The 22,107-nt window shown below is 34.5% G+C and overlaps 3 protein-coding genes across 4 annotated transcripts in view; 1 reads left to right on the forward strand and 2 right to left on the reverse strand.

Annotated features, from left to right (window-relative positions):
* LOC115244373 overlaps positions 1–6,922 on the reverse strand; it is a 52,610-nt gene extending 45,688 nt beyond the window's left edge. The window contains exon 1 of the mRNA XM_029821966.1: positions 6,415–6,922. The gene's annotated coding sequence lies outside the window, so the exon portion shown is untranslated. The remainder of the gene's footprint in view (positions 1–6,414) is intronic.
* On the forward strand, positions 111–3,230 carry LOC115244371 (cyclic AMP-dependent transcription factor ATF-2-like). 2 transcript variants are annotated; one of them, XM_029821965.1, is made up of 7 exons: positions 111–529; positions 647–740; positions 823–962; positions 1,092–1,420; positions 1,601–1,814; positions 1,886–2,225; positions 2,447–3,230. In XM_029821965.1, exons 1-7 carry the CDS (start codon positions 479–481, stop codon positions 2,851–2,853), a joined length of 1,575 nt encoding a protein of 524 aa, XP_029677825.1. In that variant the 5' UTR covers positions 111–478; the 3' UTR covers positions 2,854–3,230. The 2 variants fall into 2 exon arrangements, with proteins under 2 accessions (XP_029677825.1, XP_029677824.1); XM_029821964.1 differs by having other exon boundaries at positions 113–529; positions 820–962.
* Positions 6,923–14,736: 7,814 nt separating the features above from the next.
* The window catches only part of LOC115244374 (guanylate cyclase 32E-like), a 12,521-nt gene continuing 5,150 nt past the window's right edge, over positions 14,737–22,107 (reverse strand). The window contains exons 7-21 of the mRNA XM_029821967.1: positions 21,707–21,845; positions 21,211–21,307; positions 20,719–20,924; positions 20,219–20,404; positions 20,000–20,104; positions 19,796–19,867; positions 18,909–19,074; positions 18,439–18,646; positions 18,215–18,349; positions 17,952–18,064; positions 17,655–17,806; positions 17,403–17,501; positions 17,117–17,261; positions 16,876–16,974; positions 14,737–16,762 (exon numbers count right to left, since the gene is read on the reverse strand). Of these exons, the coding sequence (XP_029677827.1) occupies positions 15,987–16,762; positions 16,876–16,974; positions 17,117–17,261; positions 17,403–17,501; positions 17,655–17,806; positions 17,952–18,064; positions 18,215–18,349; positions 18,439–18,646; positions 18,909–19,074; positions 19,796–19,867; positions 20,000–20,104; positions 20,219–20,404; positions 20,719–20,924; positions 21,211–21,307; positions 21,707–21,845 (2,698 nt within the window). The 3' untranslated portion in view covers positions 14,737–15,986. The remainder of the gene's footprint in view (positions 16,763–16,875; positions 16,975–17,116; positions 17,262–17,402; positions 17,502–17,654; positions 17,807–17,951; positions 18,065–18,214; positions 18,350–18,438; positions 18,647–18,908; positions 19,075–19,795; positions 19,868–19,999; positions 20,105–20,218; positions 20,405–20,718; positions 20,925–21,210; positions 21,308–21,706; positions 21,846–22,107) is intronic.

Below are 22,107 nucleotides of genomic sequence, written 5' to 3' on the forward strand. Positions count from 1 at the left end.
AAAAATAACAGATATAAAAATATATAAAAATAAATTAAATAAAAAAATAGATTAAATAGAAAAAGATATAATATTAAGAAAATATATAAAAGATCGTAATATGGAAAAATATTTGAATACATTTTGATAAGGTAATACCGACTACACAAGTTGTTCATTCTTTCCCACTTCTTCTTTGTATAAGATGGCAGCACGTATCTGTCAATAAAGCCAGTGTCAAATAGCGTATCAATATGGCTACAGCTGATTCCGAGCGAAAAAAGCTCCCGAACGCAGCCCAAATCTTGTGTACCTGCAAATGTGATTCTATTAGTTATATCGAGGTTAAGAAATTAAATTATATGGTGATAGGGATATTCGTAAACAGCAATTATTGATCACATTCTCTAACTGGGAGTATACTTCTGTATTCCGTAAATTATTGTGCTGCATCTAAAAGAAATCCGGAGTACACAGAATTCATCAAAACATATCCGCAATGACTGATACAGAGAAGCTCTTTGCTTGTTCCACATCAGGCTGCAATATGGTAAGTGACAACTTTCTTGCGCTGAAAAAAAAAAAGAGTTATTTTAAAACTGGTTAAGAGAACTATTATAAGTATAAGAAATAACAGAACTTTATTCTTTTTATTTCTCATTTACAGAGTTTTACGAATGAGGATCAATTAACAATGCACAAAAAAAAGCATGACATGATGCTTAATCTTGGTAATAATCCCAAAAGCGCTGGATTTGTTGGTAAGATATATTTGACAACTTGAGATTTATGCATATTATATTAAAAATAGATGTATTGAAAGATTAATTTACGATGTAGCAGATCAAACTCCAACGCCAACAAGATTTTTCAAAAATTGTGAGGAAGTTGGTTTATTTCAAGATCTTCAAGTCAATCCTTTCGAAGAAACATTTCGAAGAGCTGTTGAGACTGGAAATACAGGCACACTTACAGTTCCAGAGGTACAACAAGAAATATACATTTATCAAATATAATTCATATAGATTTTATAAAAATAACTTACAATACTCTTTTTTTATAGAAAAAAACCTATACCAGAAATATGTATATGACAGAATCATTTTTTGCAGGTTGGAATTGCAGATGATACACTCCATACTCCACATATTTTTCCTTATATATCAGATGTATTACCTGCGAGTAGTCAAATCCTTTCTGAAGACCACGTTGAAGATTGCTCTTCAACTGTGTCTCTTATCGAAAAAACAGAGGAGAGTAATACTATAAAATCGAACGAATGTAACAGTATTAAAATAAGTACAAATGAGACGCAGGAATTGACGAAAGACGCAAATATTACGTCTGCGAAAAATAGTATTCTCGCACCAAACATCATTGTCTCAGATACAAATACACCTGTAGCGTCTAAGCTTTCGCCGACACAACTTTCATCGCATCTGTAAGAATTTTTTTTTCTTATAAAATTTTCACACATTTTATTACAAGTAACAGAAAATAAGAGAAATTAAATTTTTATATATTTTATGAGTTAATTATATATCTTTTTTAATCTAAAAATATTTAAAATTATTACGATAGCATTTTCCATAATTAACAAATCTAGGATTCTTTTGCGAAGGTCCATCAATGGCGAGGAGGTACAACTGCTATTAAAAACGGCGGATGGTAAATTGATGCAACTATCTGCGACAACAGTGTCCGAGTCTTCCAATGTGGCCAACGTTAGCGCCAAACAGCAAACCGTCGTTATAAAAACCGAACCGGCTCTGCGATGCATAGTAAAATCGGAATCCAAGAAAACTATGATTTCTAGATTATCCTTGGCGAAAATGGTAACTTATATTAAGTTGTACCACAATATAATTCGCATTTCAAGATGAATCTCTTAGAAATTGCATTACAGAAGCTGAAACAAACCTTATCTAAGAACGCACAGAATCAAAAACCGACAGAAGAAAACACAAAAATGGGCGCGACCGCTATATCAAAAAAAGAAAATGTCAAGAAAACAAACGATCAGGTTAAGAAGAAAGATATTCTCGAGCGCAATCGTGCCAGTTCTATGCGTGCGCGGGCTAAAAGAAAGGCGTGGATTCAAGACCTCCAGAGAACAGTCACTAACGTGAACGAGGCGAATGCAGCTTTGCAAATGGAAGTGAAGGCTCTACGCTCGGAAGTGGCGAAGCTGAAGACTATTTTGCTAGCGCACAAAGATTGTCCGATTACGAAAGCGATGCAGAAAGGCAAGTTGTTAATGTATTACTTGGTTTTCTAAAAATTGTCACATCGATAATTTAACATAATTTTGCATGTTCCTTTTTAAAATATTCTATTCTTATCCATGATGTATATGTATAAAGAGATAGCAAGAAAATTTATTTCATTAAATCTAATTTTAAGTAATAATGTAATAATTAAGTAAATAATTCAATTAATCTTAATTTCAATTAATTTTGATAATCAGGAAACGGGATAGTTCTTGGATCCAAAATAATATCAGTTAATAATCCGGAGGTATTGACGATGCCGATATCGGCCAATAGTATTCCCGTAAAACGATCAGGCTCTTACACGGAAACTCCGAACATGCCGGTGAAGAAATCTGCTGTGTCAATAACAAAGAATCCAGTGATCTTCCCGAAAGTGGATTGTGGCACCGCAAATCTCGCACTTCCGAACGCGATCATAAAAGGTTTGCCGGCATTGAAGATCGTGGGGGTTAATCAGTTTTTGCCGGAGAAGCCCGAAGAAACGAAGCAAATACTTATCGTGCAAAATCAGCCGAGGAAATTGTGCGAGGCTAGGCAGGTCATTCAGATTAATCCGAATTACGAGATGGAAAACGCGGCGTCTAAAAGTACGGGAACGTAACTAATCGCTCTCGAAAACGTTCGTGCGTTGGTAATTGACGAAACTCTTTGCGGTTAGCGAATGACTAGAGACTATCATTTAGTCGAATGAATCGATTCTATGAATTATACCATCACTGAGGGTAAAGTGACGTTCATGAAAATTTTTATTTTACACGCTTTTGACAAGTTTTTTTTACTTCTAAAACAAGTCTATATAAGTTTTATCAGATTTTAACTGTTAAATTATGTGTTCGACAAATAATTATTTAATGTAAAACATAGACTGATGTAACAGATTTGTCCTTAATATGTATATAGAGGAATGTGAAGTGATAGGAGTTACCAGATTTTTGTATTATTTATTGTATTTATAATAAAACAGTTTTTTATTTAGAATTATCATTCATTTTATTCTCATCCTGATAAATCCCTTCACACTGTATATTTATAAAAATATTTAAAATTATTTTAATTATCAAATACATACAGACACATACATATATATATAGATAGATAGATTAGATTCTAAGATACATATAAAACTAAATTAATAAATAATCTTTTTTTATTGATTAATCATATATAAATCTGATTCTGTTCTGAAAAATATATTGTTTTATTCTTGATTATAAATGTTCGTCAATCTAAAAATTTAAAAATATATGGGAAATTAATAATTAATAATAACTTATTAAATAACGAATTGTCATAATAAATATTAGTCCGCGGCGATGTTGCTTTCCCCACGTGCTTTTGGTGTCTGTGAAGTTGGCACGACGTTTTACGAATTTAAAAAAAAAAAACTAAGAGTTCTAATAGCACTTTTCATAGTTCTATAGTTCCTGATAAAAATTAAAAAGAGTTCCGCATTCCTTATATTAAAAAATCGAAATTGAAAAAATGTCGTGCTAACTTCGCGAATCTAGCACGACAATCCTCCCCTCTAAAGTACTAAAACGCGTTGAATATCATCATTTTTGGCAAGAGTTCCGGATAGTTCTGTTCAAGTTCAGCACATATATGCAATTTCAGATCGATATTTCACCAATTAATAATTTTTAATCAATTTTTAATATCCAGCACGACATTTGGTGAAAATATGTCGTGCTGATGATCTTCTGTGCAGTTCTAATGGTAGTTTTCGACAGTTCTATAAGAGTTCTATGCTTTAGAAACACTTTTACAGAAAGTTCCGACAATTATTACGTCCAGTACGACATATTTTAACTAAATGTCGTGCTGGACGAAATTATCAAAAATTGTTCAAAAAATAATAACCAGTCGGAACTTTCTGTAAAAGTGTTTCTAAAGCATAGAACTCTTATAGAACTGTCGAAAACTATCGTTAGAACTGCGGAAAATCATTAGCACGACACATTTTCACTAAGTGTCGTGCTGGACGTAATTATCAAAAATTGTTTAAAAAATAATAAACAATTAGAACTCTCTGTAAAAATGTTCCTAAAGGATAGAACTCTTATAGAACTGTCGAAAACTACCGTTAGAACTGCAGAAAATCATCAGCACGACACATTTTCACTAAGTGTCGTGCTGGACGTAATTATCAAAAATTGTTTAAAAAATAATAAACAATCAGAACTCTCTGTAAAAATGTTCCTAAAGGATAGAACTCTTATAGAACTGTCGAAAACTACCATTAGAACTGCACAGAAGATCATCAGCACGACATATTTTCACCAAATGTCGTGCTGGATATTAAAAATTGATTAAAAATTATTAATTGGTGGAAAATCGATCTGAAATTGTATATATGTGCTGAACTTGAACAGAACTATCCGGAACTCTTGCCAAAAATGATGATATTCAACGCGTTTTAGTACTTTAGAGGGGAGGGTGTCGTGCTAGATTCGCGAAGTTAGCACGACATTTTTTCAATTTCGATTTTTTAATATAAGGAATGCGGAACTCTTTTTAATTTTTATCAGGAACTATAGAACTATGAAAAGTGCTATTAGAACTCTTAGTTTTTTTTTGAAATTCGTAAAACGTCGTGCCAACTTCACAGACACTAAAAATGCAATGTACCAAAAATAGTATATGAGACAATAGCGAATGCCCGCTAACAATAAGCGATGAAAATAAAATCAAAAACTTTCAAAAGTGTGTACAATACCGTGAAACAGAATCATAAAGCTTTGGAATAAAAAAAAAAAAAGAGTATTTGAAATATCTTTTATAGACAGAGTAAAAATATGATAAAATTGTTTACACATCTCTCATGCAATAAATTGAAATAAGTCACTCCTATATATCATTTATGTATATGTATGTACATAAACGATTTTCATATGTAAAAATATATCTAATTAACATATATTTACATATGCTATATATATATGTAGCAATTTCGAAACACACAGATGTTATGTTTCCTCTCCCTCCTTTTTTTCCCTAAATAATAAAGTAATTTCTAAATTAGGATATATAATATTGCTTCAAAACTAAAGTTAGAACGTATAATATTGCAAACTTCAACTTAGAAGAAATACAAAACTTCCTTCGAATTGCTACATTATGTAATTTCTATTCTCTTATGTCAACACACGCGAGTTTTTCTAGACTTTTTTACTAACAACGTCAATGTTATCACGCGGCAGTTTACATATCGACACGTGTGATCTACACTACTTCGTTCTTTTCCCATGTTTTTAGAACGTAACAAGGTTGTATACGATCTCGAAAAAAAAATTTATATATAAATCGGGAAATATTTAGAATAGAAAAAATATATTTGAACGGTGCTGAACAGAGTTTCTGAATCTTTCATAAATATTCTGCATCATCGATCTGGCATTTATCCCGCAGTAACGCGTTACAAAAGCACGTGTTAAGCGTAAAATAAACAAATGTACCAGCACGTACTCGCATTCTCCTCTCTATTCAGTGCTAAATATGAATATTATAGTCCGTCCAAGATAACAAACGCCGAATTTGTATATCGTTATACCAAACAAAGTATAACGTCAGAAGAGAACAGGCGTCGTTTTAACGTTAAACGCGAAGCCCGTGAAACGTTCTTGGAAGATTTCGGTGTTTATTTTCCGTTCTCTTCCATAACTTTAATGAAGAATTATACGCGATAAGATAAGCCGAGTACGTGTGTTTCCGATATTAAAATAGAGAACCGTTTATCATTTCGCTCGAGAGCCTACGAAGCGGGTCGAAAAACCGCTATCGCGGGGAGAATTTTAACCGCACGCGGGAAGCTCCGGCTCTTTGGAACCCGCTACCGCGATCGTCATAATTGTCGAACCGCTTATCGCGAGCGCCAAATGTATCGCGAACATTCTCCCCCGATCTCTCTCTCGGTCCAAGGATCGAAAATGTGACACGCACGCGGGAATATTCCTCGCAGAAATTTCCGCGTCTCTCGGCTCTCGTCCAATCACGATGTTCGCGGGGAGAGCGCGTCTCCCGCTCTTTCGCGCGATCCAACGAGAGAGACGACGTAGTACGAGAAGCGAGACGGAAAGACGGATAGAAAAAGATGGAGCGTACGGGAACGACGAGAAGAAAAAAAAAAAACAGGAGGGAAGGACGGGAAAGATTTTTCTCTTACCTGCGACTCGCGGCCGTGTCCAGCATGGTAATCCAGTCCTGCGCGATTGGATGGTGCCGGGCTATCTCAACATCCCCCCGCGAGAAGATTCCTCGAACGATCGAATCGCGAAGTGAGTCGGAGAACTTTCCACCGGGACGGATGCTGGCTTCACACTGTTTCCCCCGGCTTCGCGACGGGGGATATGATATATCCCGGCGAAAAATCGCACGATGAGACTTTATATGAGAATGGCTCTGATACCGCGCGCGGCGGTAAAACGGAGAGAGAGCGACGTAGGAGACGGAAAACGAGATCACTCCACTAACGATAAATAAGCTGTTACAATCCTAGGGCGAATGCGCGAACGCGCATTCGAGATCGAGAACGCGGAAGGACGCCCGTAGCGCGACGCACCACTACGCGTAGAGAGAGAGAGAGAGAGAGAGAGAGAGAGAGAGAGAGACAGACAGGAGAAGCGCGCGCGCGCATCCGCTTCTCTCCTTTTCCGCTTTCCGGGACTTTCGAAACTCTGCGAGTGAGATAGAGAGACACTTATTAGTTTATATATAAATCGGGAAATATTTAGAATAGAAAAAATATATTTGAACGGTGCTGAACAGAGTTTCTGAATCTTTCATAAATATTCTGCATCATCGATCTGGCATTTATCCCGCAGTAACGCGTTACAAAAGCACGTGTTAAGCGTAAAATAAACAAATGTACCAGCACGTACTCGCATTCTCCTCTCTATTCAGTGCTAAATATGAATATTATAGTCCGTCCAAGATAACAAACGCCGAATTTGTATATCGTTATACCAAACAAAGTATAACGTCAGAAGAGAACAGGCGTCGTTTTAACGTTAAACGCGAAGCCCGTGAAACGTTCTTGGAAGATTTCGGTGTTTATTTTCCGTTCTCTTCCATAACTTTAATGAAGAATTATACGCGATAAGATAAGCCGAGTACGTGTGTTTCCGATATTAAAATAGAGAACCGTTTATCATTTCGCTCGAGAGCCTACGAAGCGGGTCGAAAAACCGCTATCGCGGGGAGAATTTTAACCGCACGCGGGAAGCTCCGGCTCTTTGGAACCCGCTACCGCGATCGTCATAATTGTCGAACCGCTTATCGCGAGCGCCAAATGTATCGCGAACATTCTCCCCCGATCTCTCTCTCGGTCCAAGGATCGAAAATGTGACACGCACGCGGGAATATTCCTCGCAGAAATTTCCGCGTCTCTCGGCTCTCGTCCAATCACGATGTTCGCGGGGAGAGCGCGTCTCCCGCTCTTTCGCGCGATCCAACGAGAGAGACGACGTAGTACGAGAAGCGAGACGGAAAGACGGATAGAAAAAGATGGAGCGTACGGGAACGACGAGAAGAAAAAAAAAAAACAGGAGGGAAGGACGGGAAAGATTTTTCTCTTACCTGCGACTCGCGGCCGTGTCCAGCATGGTAATCCAGTCCTGCGCGATTGGATGGTGCCGGGCTATCTCAACATCCCCCCGCGAGAAGATTCCTCGAACGATCGAATCGCGAAGTGAGTCGGAGAACTTTCCACCGGGACGGATGCTGGCTTCACACTGTTTCCCCCGGCTTCGCGACGGGGGATATGATATATCCCGGCGAAAAATCGCACGATGAGACTTTATATGAGAATGGCTCTGATACCGCGCGCGGCGGTAAAACGGAGAGAGAGCGACGTAGGAGACGGAAAACGAGATCACTCCACTAACGATAAATAAGCTGTTACAATCCTAGGGCGAATGCGCGAACGCGCATTCGAGATCGAGAACGCGGAAGGACGCCCGTAGCGCGACGCACCACTACGCGTAGAGAGAGAGAGAGAGAGAGAGAGAGAGAGAGAGAGAGACAGACAGGAGAAGCGCGCGCGCGCATCCGCTTCTCTCCTTTTCCGCTTTCCGGGACTTTCGAAACTCTGCGAGTGAGATAGAGAGACACTTATTAGGCGAACGACATCGCGATGCGAGCAACACAAAGGGCGAATAAGTCGATCGCGTAAACGTCGATCACAGGCGAGTGAGAGAAGAAGATACTAACTGTCGCTACCTTCTCCGCGTACTCAACTTTGGGCGCGCGATCTCGCAAACGCGACGATTGCTCGTACTCAATCGCCACTCTCGCGCATACGACCGAACGTGAGCAAGGCCCGCAACAAACTGAGCTAACGCACGGCACGGTCCCGGTGGGGCCTAGTGTCGGCACTTGCTGCACAGAGGGCGCCACCGCGGCGCGCAGATCGATCGAGATCGCCGAACGGCGCGGCGTGTGCGCGTCTTCGAAAAATCAACTGTCTCGTTCGCGCGTGATCGATGGCGATCGTTTCCTTCGACGCGGATGATCGTCACGGACGGGGATCTCTCCATTTTCGATTTCCTGGATCTCGGCGGAGGAGAAGGTAAAAGAATTAAGTATTTATAATTATATGGTAAATGAGAAGAGAATGAGAGAGACTCGTTTACGCTATTATGAGCTATTTCGAGCGAAATAGAGAGAGGAAAGGACTGACTGCTTATGTATAAAGCAACTGACGGAAATACTTTTGATATTATATAATCGCGCAGATACCGGTGCGGTATGCCACAGATAATCTTTCTTGTATAATCTCTTATTAAAACATAAAATTTTTTTCTCTAAAAGATAAAATTGTCTTGTTTAATTTTACTTGTAATTATATTTTGCGAGTAGAGAATGAATATAGGCGCGTGAGATTTTACGAGAACATAGTTACTTATTGGAAAATACGCGAACTAAATTGCTAGTGAAATTGGATCGATATTAAATATCGTAACATCATGGTAACATAAAGCGAGTAATGTATGAAAATACCTAGCCATCATGATGTTCCTAGATTTGGCCCTGAAACGATAATATGAGATAATCGCTAATTAACGTTAATATGATTTAAGTGTAATTCTAGAAAATTGCATGACTGATAAAAAAATTAATTATGTGATATTAATCATTATTGGAAATATATAAAAATATGTATATTATATGTAAAAAAAGCATCTCTCAAACACAGTTTCAATTAATTAATACAATCTTGCAGTCTTATATATATGTATAGAGAGTCCTCGTAATATATTTATTAAAAACAATTTTTTTATATTTTAATTAATTTCGGTGATTAGCACAATCGCTTTACATTTATCTGTATTCGGATTTACATACGAATTAAACAAGCTACAGAATCTCATATTAAGAGAAAGGAATTTTATTAAAAATAAAATTTATGTTTTCTATTTAAATATTAAAATTTATTACAATTTGATGTGGAGGCGAGAAAGCTTTATTTATATTACAACTGTCTTCTCTTTCTCTGTATCATATATACCTATAGTAATAACTATACATTTTATCTATATACATACATTAATTTTTTTCGTACGATGTATCGCAGTAATTTTGTTTCTTTATCTCTTTATATATATATATTATCAAATTATCCATATTATCCATATTATCAAAATAATTATTAATACAATACGAAAAATATAAAAAAAAATATATTTTATGCATCTGTTGCATTATTAAGTTGTATTTATCTCATATTAAAAGTCTAATATATTATATTAACGCACGCATTAAAATACATTACATTTCTTTGCTAAAACAACAAATTAAAGACTTAAATTAGCAAATTAAAGAGGAAAAAAAGGTATCGAATAATGCAATAAAAATTCGAAATTTGAATATATTGTGCGAGAAAAATCGCGATTTTTTACGATATGTATATATATGTGTTTTGCGAATAAAATATCACTCAATGGTGAACAATTTATATCATATGCGACTTCTTATGACGACACGCGCGGTACATGAAGCATTTCATCACACGCTCTTGTGCCGTGCGGTCATATCGAGGATATTTTTAGAGACTTCTGCTTATCATTCGCAGCGCGGTTATCATCGTTTTTGCGCTTTTCAGTATTTTTTTATACGTTTCACGAATTTTCTATCTGTATGTTGACTCCCGCCTTTGTTTATCCACGCATTCCAATTTCATGTGTAAACAGAAAATGTTTGAAAAATGATTTCGTTGCTCGCAATATTATACCTACCTACCTACCTCACATTATAATAGCATAGTGATTGTAATTGAAATAAATAAGTATCACATTGGCAGCAAGCATTATGAACAATCGTGTTAAAACAGCGTTTTTTATGCGGATTAGATCAATAACAAAAGAAATAGAATATTTGCAGTATAAAACTACGAAACTTATTTTTCTACAATAATGTTTTAATAACGTGATGATATTTCTCAAAAACGTGGTCTAAATTTATCTGTATTGTTTTTTTTTCTTCTTTACCTCAAGTATTTCGAGGGGACACTTTCCAACAGAGAGGTAAACGCGCAAATGACATCGACCGATCCATAATTTATCAATATAGATCGCAGCACTGATTTTTTTTTTGTACGATGGCATTGACTGCATTGCAACTATTAAAAAATAATAATCAATTTACTATGGTACCGTACGTACATTTAACCACAGTTAGCAACAGTGACGTAGATGGCAACGCGCAGAAACGCCGATTGGCTGCTAACAGCTGCTATCTTATCTTTTTTTCTGTGAGTGTCAACATTCGGCGCTTGTCATATGTATGGTATATACTTGTACTCGTATCGAATATTTCTGCGCGGATCTCTTATACGTCTCTCTCACTTTCTTACGCGATACTGTTAAAGATTTGGATTTTGCGCTCAACGCAGACAAAAATCAAGTCGATGAAACATAGAAATGAAGTATAAAATTTTACAAGTATGTATTAAATAGTGCAAAAATTACTTTTATTGTAATTTATGCAATCAAAATTATGTTATTTTTCAATAATAAAAATAATTAGATTCTTAGTGCGTTGAGAATATAATTTATTATAAAGATATAGATATGAAAATAATGTCGAAATAATTGAATATAACGATACACAATTTTAAAAGTTATTTTATAATTTTAATTGAAATCATCGCGTTTGAGATTCAACGTGGAACGTGATTCGTCCGAAGAAGTCGAGCTTGCTCGCCGGCCAAGCGTATCATGCGGATGGAAATCAGGCTAAATGACAACAATGTCGGTCGTCGTGATCGAACGTGTCGAATCGCGACGACGAGTTTATTTTGAGCCTAAGCGCGCATATCTTATGTAAAGTAACCGCATGTGCGTGGACAACAACTCGTTTTTGTCGCAGGTGCGAGCGAGCGCGTTACTCAGAGATAGAATCGCGCGTCTCGCGTCGTCGTCGCGACGGTTTCTGCGGGAGGAAATTTTTAAATCGCGATATATACGAGACGACACGATCGTCTTTTTTCCAGATTTGTTCTAATAGACTTCTTGTAACGATTCGATCGACCGTAATCTTTGATTTACTAACGAGCGTTCTCTCCGTTCCTCGCGGTAATAAAAACATCGCGGCTAACATCGTCATTCCTGCATGACATTCCTTTTTTTTTGTTTTTTTTTTTATCATTGTATTGTTTCTACGACGGATGAAGATAATTCTGTGTCTATAAATAGGTACGGCCGACAGAAGGAGAATCTAATAAAAGCACGTTCTACAGACCGTATCTCCAGTGTGAAGTCAAAATAACGCGTTCTACCGCAGCAACGATTAAAGTTAATATATATCGTACAGTCCGGTCTATTAGTCATATACATCATATATATAAAAATCTTATAAATATTATTTTTATATTTAAATGATGAAAGTAATTATAATTTCTTTTTCATAATATACATATCGTAGCCAGAATCCGTCGTTTTATAAAACGTCTAGGCATTTTATAAAGTGTGGCCAAATTCTCAAATGGTGGAAAATGAAATATTTTACAATCTGGCTAAGAATTTTAATCTTTTTATGAAATGCTAACAAGCGACTTGTCACATTGTCAAACGCAACGATTTGTACATTGTTTTAAATTCTGGCTGGTACATTTCAGTCTTTTATGAACGGCGCGTTTTTACTGACCTTACTTTATGTTACATTTGATAAAATAGTCATAATAAATGTGTTTTTTAATTTTTTTCGCGCTTATATTTCTTTTATTATTTGTTTTTAAACATTATTTTCAAGAATTTTATTTATGTTACTTTTATGAAATCTTGATTGTAATAAATACAACAAGTGTTTATACAAGCTTTTTGTTATCTAGAAATACACATGATTACTTATTAATATTATAACATAATTACCTATTAATTTTCTATAAATGGCTGTTCTATAAATTGTTACATTTGACAATGTGGCCGATCGCTTGTTAGCGTTTTATAAAAAGAATAAAATTCTTAGCCAGATTATAAAATATTTCATTTTCAAACATGATTTGAGAATGTGGTCGCACTTTATAAAATGCCTAGACGTTTTATAAAACGACGAATTATAAATCTGGCTACGACATATATATAGTGTACAGTGTAATATAATACTACGAGGTTAATAATATAATAAATCTATAATAAAAAGTTTTTTATATGTGCCATTTTATCAAAGTCAGTAGCGTACAAGTTTTTTTGCTAAATTTTTAAATATAATATTCAAATAGAGCGAGTCTTCAATACAACAGAATTAAATGCAAATATAATCAATTTTATATAATAATTACGTTCTACGAATTTTTATTTAGAACAATAAGAAAAATTAACACTTTAAAATTAGTATCGTAAAATCAATTCTAAATTTTGCTGAATAAGCAACGTGATTTCTAATTTGTAATTTTATTCCAAATAATATATTTAACATTTTGGTTCAAATATTGTTGTACTTTGCTATACTTTGATAAACCACAGAGTCGTTCTGTTGACATTCTAATTTTTCATTGACACTGTAAATATAAGTTTTATTACGGTAAATCACGCCATGTAGGAAACTTATCGCGCGCGTGTCGCCTACTCGTACTTTCGTTTACGAGCGTATGCAAGGTTTTGCAACATTGCTAACGACGCTCAGTAACATCGTTTTCAGAAGGGGAGGGGGAAAGATATACCATTTGAAAATTACGGCGCCGCTTGCAACCTGTACAAACAAACGGCTATTACGTACCGTTATACGATAATCGTGCTTGACGTCAAATATTAAATGATTTCGCTGCGTGAATCCGGGCTGTTTAAATTGTTCGGCTTGATTGAATGATGGCCACAGCTCTAAGTTGGCCGACAACCACTTCAACGTAAATAAGACGGTACCCCAGTCTGTATATAAGAATCGCCTCGTTATACAGGGTGTTTGCTTGTTGGAAGCGAGTCGCGTGATGGATATCGCCGAGTTGTCTAACATTTTATATATTGTATCAGGAGTATTACTCTATTAGTTTGTTATTCATGTGTCAATATCGATTACGATCTGTCTTCTCTCAATCAAGATTATCAATTATTCGACCCAAAGTGTATATTTTTCGACGTTTTTTCGAATCTATTATTATTAGTATTTCATTTATTGTCTTGCGTCAGTTAAATTACTTGTTAGACGACGGACGATGATGTATCAAAGTTGAATTGCATTTTTATTCGAAATATTGATTTTAATTCTTCCGATTAAGTTCGATCAAGTGCGAGCTGCAAACGCCTGCGGACAGTAATTCGTGCAATAAATTTAGAAGTCGCTTTTGTATTTGCACGACTCGTTCGCACGTAGGCAAAGGCGGGACATACTGTCGCCGCTTTTGTCGTCACGCGTTCTCGGGATGTAACCAAGCGTGCAAATTGAAGCAAAGACACACTTCTCGTAGCATCTTTTATCGTCAGTATTTTTAATTTTAGATTTCGCGATTAATTTTTCAAATTTAGCACAACCCATTATTTTCATAAGGTTATATATCATCAGATATGAAAACTTTCACCACTACACGTAGCTTGAATAATATTAGATTCAATGCATAGCGAAATATGATTCTTTAATTGCTCCATTTATAACATAGTAAATAAATGGCTTTGCGTTACATCACTTCGATACAAATTCACAGCGTAAATACATAATTTTAATTGAATCTAGATTACAAAAATATCATGTTAATGCATTTATTATTGATACAATATTTTTATTACACTCGACGATTTTTTTAACAAGACATGCTTTAGTTTAGGTATTGTTTATTGTTTAAAAATCGCTATTAAATCGCTATTATAAGTCAAATATCTAAGTGTGATATAGGAACAGATACAGTACGTTGCGCCTGAAAGACAATAACTTGATATACACTCGTGTAAACGATGTGGCACAAAGATTTATCGGAAATGAAGCATGTGTTTGTAATGCGCATTCAGTAATACTATAGAAAAATTTTATTAACGCATAAATAATCTGAAATAGCGTCTTGTTTTTTTTTCCTTTTTTTCAGTATGACTATTGTCTTTCACGCGATTGTTGTTTTATTCGATGCGATTCGTCAACTTTGTCCGTTTTTTAAAATGTCGAGTGGCAGTTTCACGCGAAAGATAAAAGGGGAATAGAAATATACACGCAATCGCGTCGACTTGCGCCAGTCGTGTTTAATTAATTTCCTCAGTAATAATAACGTAATGAATCTTTGCGTTATCGCTGCCGCGCTCTATCACGCTTCGTTCGCGTGTACCGAGTTATGTTTGAAGCCATTGCATTTACATAAAACATCTACGTAAATTAAGTCGTGTATTGTAATATATAATAATGCCTTTCTCGGAGCCAGATAATGGAAGTACGTACTACTCTCTTTTGTTTTGCGTATATTTAACGCGTTGTTATATAAGTCACCAATATAAAAATTAAAAGCCATGTAGTGTACAAAATGAATTTTGTAAAAATAAAATATTGTTTTTTATCAGTTTTCATTTTCGATGAATATAATGCGTGGAGAAAATTTTTATTTTAACGTTTTTCACACACAAACATAACTTAAAGGGAAACATTAAAAAATTCATAGCATAAGAGAATAGATTTTTCTCTAAAAGTGAATATAGTATTTATTAAACAGAATAATTATATTAATAAACTACGTTTTTAAAAATATTTAGAAATATTAATAATACATTTTTGCATCCTTGTCCTTTTCTTCTTCTCTTTTTGCTTTTGGGATAAACATATTCACGTGTAATACTTATAAGCATCAACTTTCCTTCTTTAATATTTGATAGAATATGAGAATATATATAGTGCTTAAAGTAACATTGACTAGACATTTATTTAAGAAGCACGAGCCTTTTACGATTGTCTACGCTAACATAAGAGATATACTATCGTTATATGTTGATGTATTGTTGTTTCTGCTTTAGATATATATAATACATTGATACACATACGTGCATAAATTATTTTGTTTGTATCATATGCACAATTCTCTTTGAATGATACGTCATATATACGACGCAAGTAAGAAATTTTGTTAGAAAATACTAACTGGCACAAAGTTATTATTGGCAATTAATCGATACAAATAAATCTAGCGAGATGTCGTTTGCAAGAGATTCTCGATTGTCAAGTATCCCTACAGATATTTGTCTATACGCGATTAAATCTTTCTAAATATTGATTCTTTATCTCTCTTTCTCTCTCTGTTCGATTTTATTCGCCTCGATCACAGACTTGATCTTTTCAATCCAATCGACTATCTGGATAATAGATCAAAGGCGTTATTGCATCCCATCCATCGATTTCCTCGTTCGACTGCGCCGCTCTTTTCTGGGCGTTTAACACCGTCGTGCTATGCCGAGGGCTGCTGGGCGCGGATCTACAAGTGATCTGAAGTATCCCGGGTGTGCCGAAGCGATAGCTCTTGGCTCCAGCTCGCAGAAGACACGACTCATTGCCAAAGATCAGGTTGGTTCGGAGCAACGGCACGTTCTTAATATCCGACGGCAGTTCGTGTTCCACCAGTTCCGGCTGAGCTTCCTGATCGCAGAGCTTTTCCACGCAGGGACAGGAGTTACTGGAGGATCTCCAGCTCTCCATGCAGGACGATCGTAACGCGCACGAAGCTTTCGTTTTACAAGGACTGTTGTCGATTATCGATTCCAGTTGGCTATTCACCCTGGAGCTCTTATGATCGAGTTGATCCGAGCTGGCGAATCGCAAACGTTTCGGCGACTCGCTGGAGCATCTTGTAAAAGTGGATCTGACGAGAGACTTGTTCTTCAAGGAACTTCGAGGAACTAAAGGATCGACCACGCTGATCTTCTTGCTATCGCCGTTTCGTTTGCTCGCTCTTGTTTTGCTACGCTTGTTGCGTAAAATCAGATCCTCACCGATTAGCCAATACGTAAGACGCTCGCCCTTGCCTTTTATAGAAATCACACCGCGCTCGACAAGAGTAAATCCCTTTAGCTCGTCCAGTAGTTGCTTCGTCTCGCTGCTGCAGTGAATTTTGAGGGCTACGAATTGTGAAAACATATATGATTTATATCAAAGAAACTCGCGACATGCAAATTACAGGTATTAATATTATAAAAATGTAACTTAAAATTATTCTCAATGAGTTACTCACGTAACCCCGTAGACTCCATGCGCGATGCTGTGTTTACTGTATCGCCGAATAGGCAATATCGTGGCATTTTCGATCCAACAACACCAGCGCATACTGGGCCTATGAAAATAATAATTATTATATTATCAGTATCACTGTGTGAAACGTCAGAAATTTTCATGTTTTTGTTGATTATCATTAGATTGTAATATAATTAGAATTATTTCATCATTATTTTTACTCGGATATCTTTTATGCTTACCGGAATGTATCCCTATCCGTAACTGTAGCTTGTCAAGTGGCCTGTGTCGAATGGTAAACTGTTTAATGGCATCCAAAAGACATAATGACATGCTTGCTATTTCAGAAGCATGTTCAATTCCGTTTCTTATCGGCAGGCCACTTACCTATGTAAGAAGACAAAACGCATGTAACATAAATGACGGAATTATTTGACAAATATTAATTTGCGATTTACTTATACGTAATTGCAGTACGGAGTTCTAAATAATTCTGTGAATATTTTTAATTTTGTAATATATATTTACCACCATGTAAGCATCTCCGATCGTTTCGACTTTGTAAACGTCATAATTTTCTATCGTTGAATCGAATGTTGTGTAGAGATCGTTCAAAAAGTTGACCACCTTTTTTACAAAAGGAAGATTGTACAATTATTTACGTGCAATTACAGAGTCGCTCTCTCTCTTTTTCAGTATATAAGAAAGAATATTATAAATTAAATTTATATTGTTATACTTATATAATATAACATGTTTATTATTACATAAAGTTCTCACTTGTAACGGTGTGCTTTCCGCAGACATGGACGTGAAACCGACTATATCACTAAAATATATCGTGACGCAATCAAAGCTTTCAGCTTCCACTTTATGTCCTTTTTTTAATTGTTCGGCTACAGAACGTGGGAGCATTTCGTATAATAGTGCGTCTAAAAGAAAATATAATAATTATTATAATTATGTTTGTAATTCACTTATCTATTTTTATCTATAAGAACAAAATCAATGTATATTACGTATAATATTTTCAAATAATGGAATTAAATACCATTAATTTTTTTTTAGGTGACTGACCTGTTTTCTTCTTCTCTTCGGTCAATTGATCAGTGCGTTCATCAACCAATGCTTCAAGATTATTCGCATATTTTTCCATCATCGCCATCATATTGTCGAAGATATTCGCTTTCCTGCAAAAACGTGAGTCATGTTTATTATAATTTGACTAACCAAATCACAATCAGAATTTAATTCAAACTATAAGAAACATTTTATTCTGCGAATTATATCCATCAACACAAAACATTATTTCATATATAATATTATGAAGAAAGACTGACATGCCCTTTCTCAATGGTCTTAATTTGTTCCGTATCATTTTAAAATCCAAACGTAATTCTGGATTTTCCGCCCAACATTCCAGCAAACAGTCACGGACAAAATCGAACGTGTTCTCCAGTTGATCCAATGGTGGTCTGATATTATTTCATACGCATTATTTCAAAAGCTTGCTCAAATAATTGTCAATTAAAAACATAAATTTTCCGACAGTTTAATAATTTACCTGAACGGCGTTCCCAAATCTCTGGCAATTATTTTCTTCAAAATTTCAGCTGCTGATAATTCCGTAATGCCAAACGGTCCATGTCTCCCTTGTATTTCGTATAATATTATACCAAATGAATAGACGTCACCTCTTTGAAAGTCCCGAATAGTCGGTTTTTCGAGGTAGCGAGTAGAGCGTAATAGTTCAGGTGCTTTGTATAACAATCCTTTGAAAATTGCATAACATAATATTAATTATATTATAATATAAAACTATACATCCTCGATCATAACAATAAACATTGATGAATTTGTTATATTTTTTCTGATGAAAACTAGAAGATCACAAATGGCATGAAAAATATTTGACAGATACATGAAAACTTTGAAAATCCGAAAATAATAGTATATAGTATATAAATTTTTCTCGCTTCTCTCTCTCTCTCCTCCCTTCTCTCTGTTTCTTTTCTCTTTCGTTCTCACCCTTACCGTGATATTTTTTTATGACGTCAGAAGGATCGTATTCCGCATCTCGCTTGAATTCGTGGAGACCGAAATCCGCCAGCTTTACGACCCATCGCGAATCCACTAAACAGTTAGATGTGCTCAAAGAACCATGATATTTTATGACCGACTCGTGAAGATAGATCATGCCCTAAAAGATAGCATTCAATTTACATCTCGGGAATAGTGGCATCTTGATGCGTAATTGAACATAAAAAAAACTGAAATTGAATATAAAGTTGAAACGCAAAAAGATAGTATCTTATTTATTATATTATATAGGAATGTTGCAAGCTATTGACTAGTAAAGCATTATCTTGTAATTAACATATATTGCACGTATATTCCTAAATTTTCTATAATATGTAAAGAGTTCATAATAAATGATACAATTAACAAAGAGAGATAATTCCTTATAAAAAAAGAAAAAAAGAGAAAAATAAGAAATATAGAATAAATTATTTTGATTAGTTACATATCTGAGAGAAAATTTTATTATTTTTATATATGTATATTTCTATATTCGGCTGCAGAATATCTTTTTAGAAAAGTCTTCTTAGAAAAAAATGATAGAACCGAAAATTGTAATTAAAATTTGACATCAAAATTAAATTGAAGGAAGAGGAATTTTTAAATATATCGATTATTGCAGAGCTATCAAAGTTTCGAACAACGTGCTCTTATTACGAAGTGCAAAAGTTTGCGAACTGACGCAATGTAGACAAGTTTGGAAATTGCCTTTTTCACATCACGAACATGCTAGTAATCTGATATTGCGTGAAAAGAATTTTATACGACTTTTTTAACAATGGAAAACGTATCGGACAAAGTTTAAAAATAAAAGTACAGAAACAAAATTGATGAAAACTTACTCTAATAATGTCACCAACCAGTGAAGCCACAAACATGTTATCGAGTTTAATATTTTCGTTCTCCAGTATATCCTGTAAAAAGCATTTCACTGCCGAGCATTTCGTCGGAAATTTGATATTACGAAAATTAGCATAATGCGGTAATATTTGGGAACATAAACGATAAGCATAATGATAATTACGTTAATTGCGAAAATTACCGACCTTGAGACTCCCACGTGCGCAATATTCGACGATGATGCATATATTAGGTGGATCGGTACATGCACCGATGAATGCATTGAGATTATCATGCCGTAAATCGCGCATCTAAAAATTTATCGTTTTAATAACGAATATAATTATTTTATTATAATTACTTAATAACAGTTATCGTACCGTAATTACAAATTAAATTAAAATTATTGGGTTAGTTAACGTTACCATTTTCAATTCTTTTTTCATTTCTCGCGTAATCTCAATCGATTTCTTCCTGACTTTCTTAACAGCAAAAATACGTCCTTTAAACACTCCAATTTGTGTGTAAATCATGGAATATCGGAAGTCAGCATCGGGATTTGAACTTAGCGATACTTGACTAGTTCGTACTATAGGTTGCGTTGTCGGTGGCTTTGACGAGAAGAAAATATTAATATAATCATAATGTATATTTATGGTTATTTTATGTAATTGTGATTCTGAATATTTTTTGTAACAAAAATATATTCTGCAGATTTAGGAAAAATCTACAACGATTTATCAAAATGTTGAAGCTAAAAACTCGAATAATACTTGTGAGTGAGATAAATCACGATTCGTGAGATATATCACGAATGTGATTTCGATTATTATGCAATCAATGACACGAAAAAACAAATCGGAAACAAAAATTTCTTCGAGAATAGCGGTATTAGAGCGACAGCAACATTAAAACAGATAATTACCTTGGAATTGCATTTGACAGACGTCTCGTTGGCTCCAACCGTTTCGTCCTTCTGCTCCTTGATCTGGATGTCTTTGTAATTTACTTTCCAAAGCAAACTATCTAATGCTTGCTCATACTTCCAGTTTCTATAAAGAATCAGAACGACTGCTGCGATAATGAGCAGCAATGCACCGGCTATACCTCCCACAATTTCACCGGTGTAAGCTGCAATATTCACTCAATATTATTACGAAGAATTTTTATATAGGTACATACTTTAGAGGAAATATAAAATTCAAATATATTTAATTTCTGTTTTCAAAATATGTGTATCATATATATTTTTATAAAAAAGAATCAAACATATTAATATATGTTAATTTTCGTGGCAAAAGAAGACCGTGACAAAGTTATGTACTTATAAAGATATTGATAAAGAAATAATTAAATAGGAGGAAGCATATTTGCATGCAATTAGTTAAATATAAAGATTTATATATATTTTACCTACAATTACATTTTTCACCGTGGTATCCGCAATAAGGTTCTGCAACTGGTGGTCCTTTATCTCCAAAAAGCCATGATATTTCTTTTGTTAAGCGAAGTGTCTAAAGATGAGAAGAATTATTTTTATTATATTATTTATATTATATTTTTATTAACTTTTATTTACAATAGCTATAATTATTTATCAATGCAGTTCTAGAATTTATAAGAAAGATAAATAATTAAATATTTTAGTCTAATTCTATGCATGCATTATTCTTCTTTCTGATTTCAAGTCGTAAAGTGACAATTAGTTGTTTTAAAGAATTAGTATTAAAGAAAAGTATTTTTTTTTCTCTTAGAAAGATTGTAATAGTATAAGACTTTAAATGTTTAATAATATTAAATTTGTAGCACATCTGTCGATACATAATATTATATTATAACTAATATTCTCTTAGTAATATTTCTTTGTTTTGAAGATAAAAATAATGTTTTGGCAAGAAAAATAATTTTCTTACTGGTAAATTTGTGTCTTGCTCTTTTCCAACGAAATAGCCTATTGGATAAAGTCCATAACCTCTTGTAGATCGATCATCTAATGCAATTAGCGTGTAATTTCCCTCAGCATCTCCATTCTGATCCATATACACCATATAGCTAGAATTGATTATGCGTATAATGTGCGAATTCCATTATGCTCACTTAAGCTCATGTCAGTTCGGTCCATTAGATAGATAGAATGGTTGAATTACAAGACGATTCTAATACGCGTATTTACAATATTTTATTGCAATCGAGGAAATTTTACACGATTATATTACTTATAAAAAATTAAAAAGTGATTAAAATAGAAAATACATGCTAAAATATATATATATATATATATATATATATATATATATATATATATATAAATGTG

The sequence above is a fragment of the Formica exsecta genome, unplaced genomic scaffold (assembly GCF_003651465.1).
Source record: "Formica exsecta isolate Colony F162 unplaced genomic scaffold, ASM365146v1 scaffold812, whole genome shotgun sequence".
NCBI classification, from domain to species: domain Eukaryota; kingdom Metazoa; phylum Arthropoda; class Insecta; order Hymenoptera; family Formicidae; genus Formica; species Formica exsecta.

Coding starts and splice junctions, on each gene's coding strand:
- LOC115244371 (XM_029821964.1), top strand. CDS start 479: ATGACTGATACAGAGAAGCTCTTTGCTTGTTCCACATCAGGCTGCAAT. Junction 963..1,091: donor GCACACTTACAGTTCCAGAG/GTACAACAAGAA, acceptor CATTTTTTGCAG/GTTGGAATTGCAGATGATAC. Junction 1,815..1,885: donor GATTATCCTTGGCGAAAATG/GTAACTTATATT, acceptor ATTGCATTACAG/AAGCTGAAACAAACCTTATC.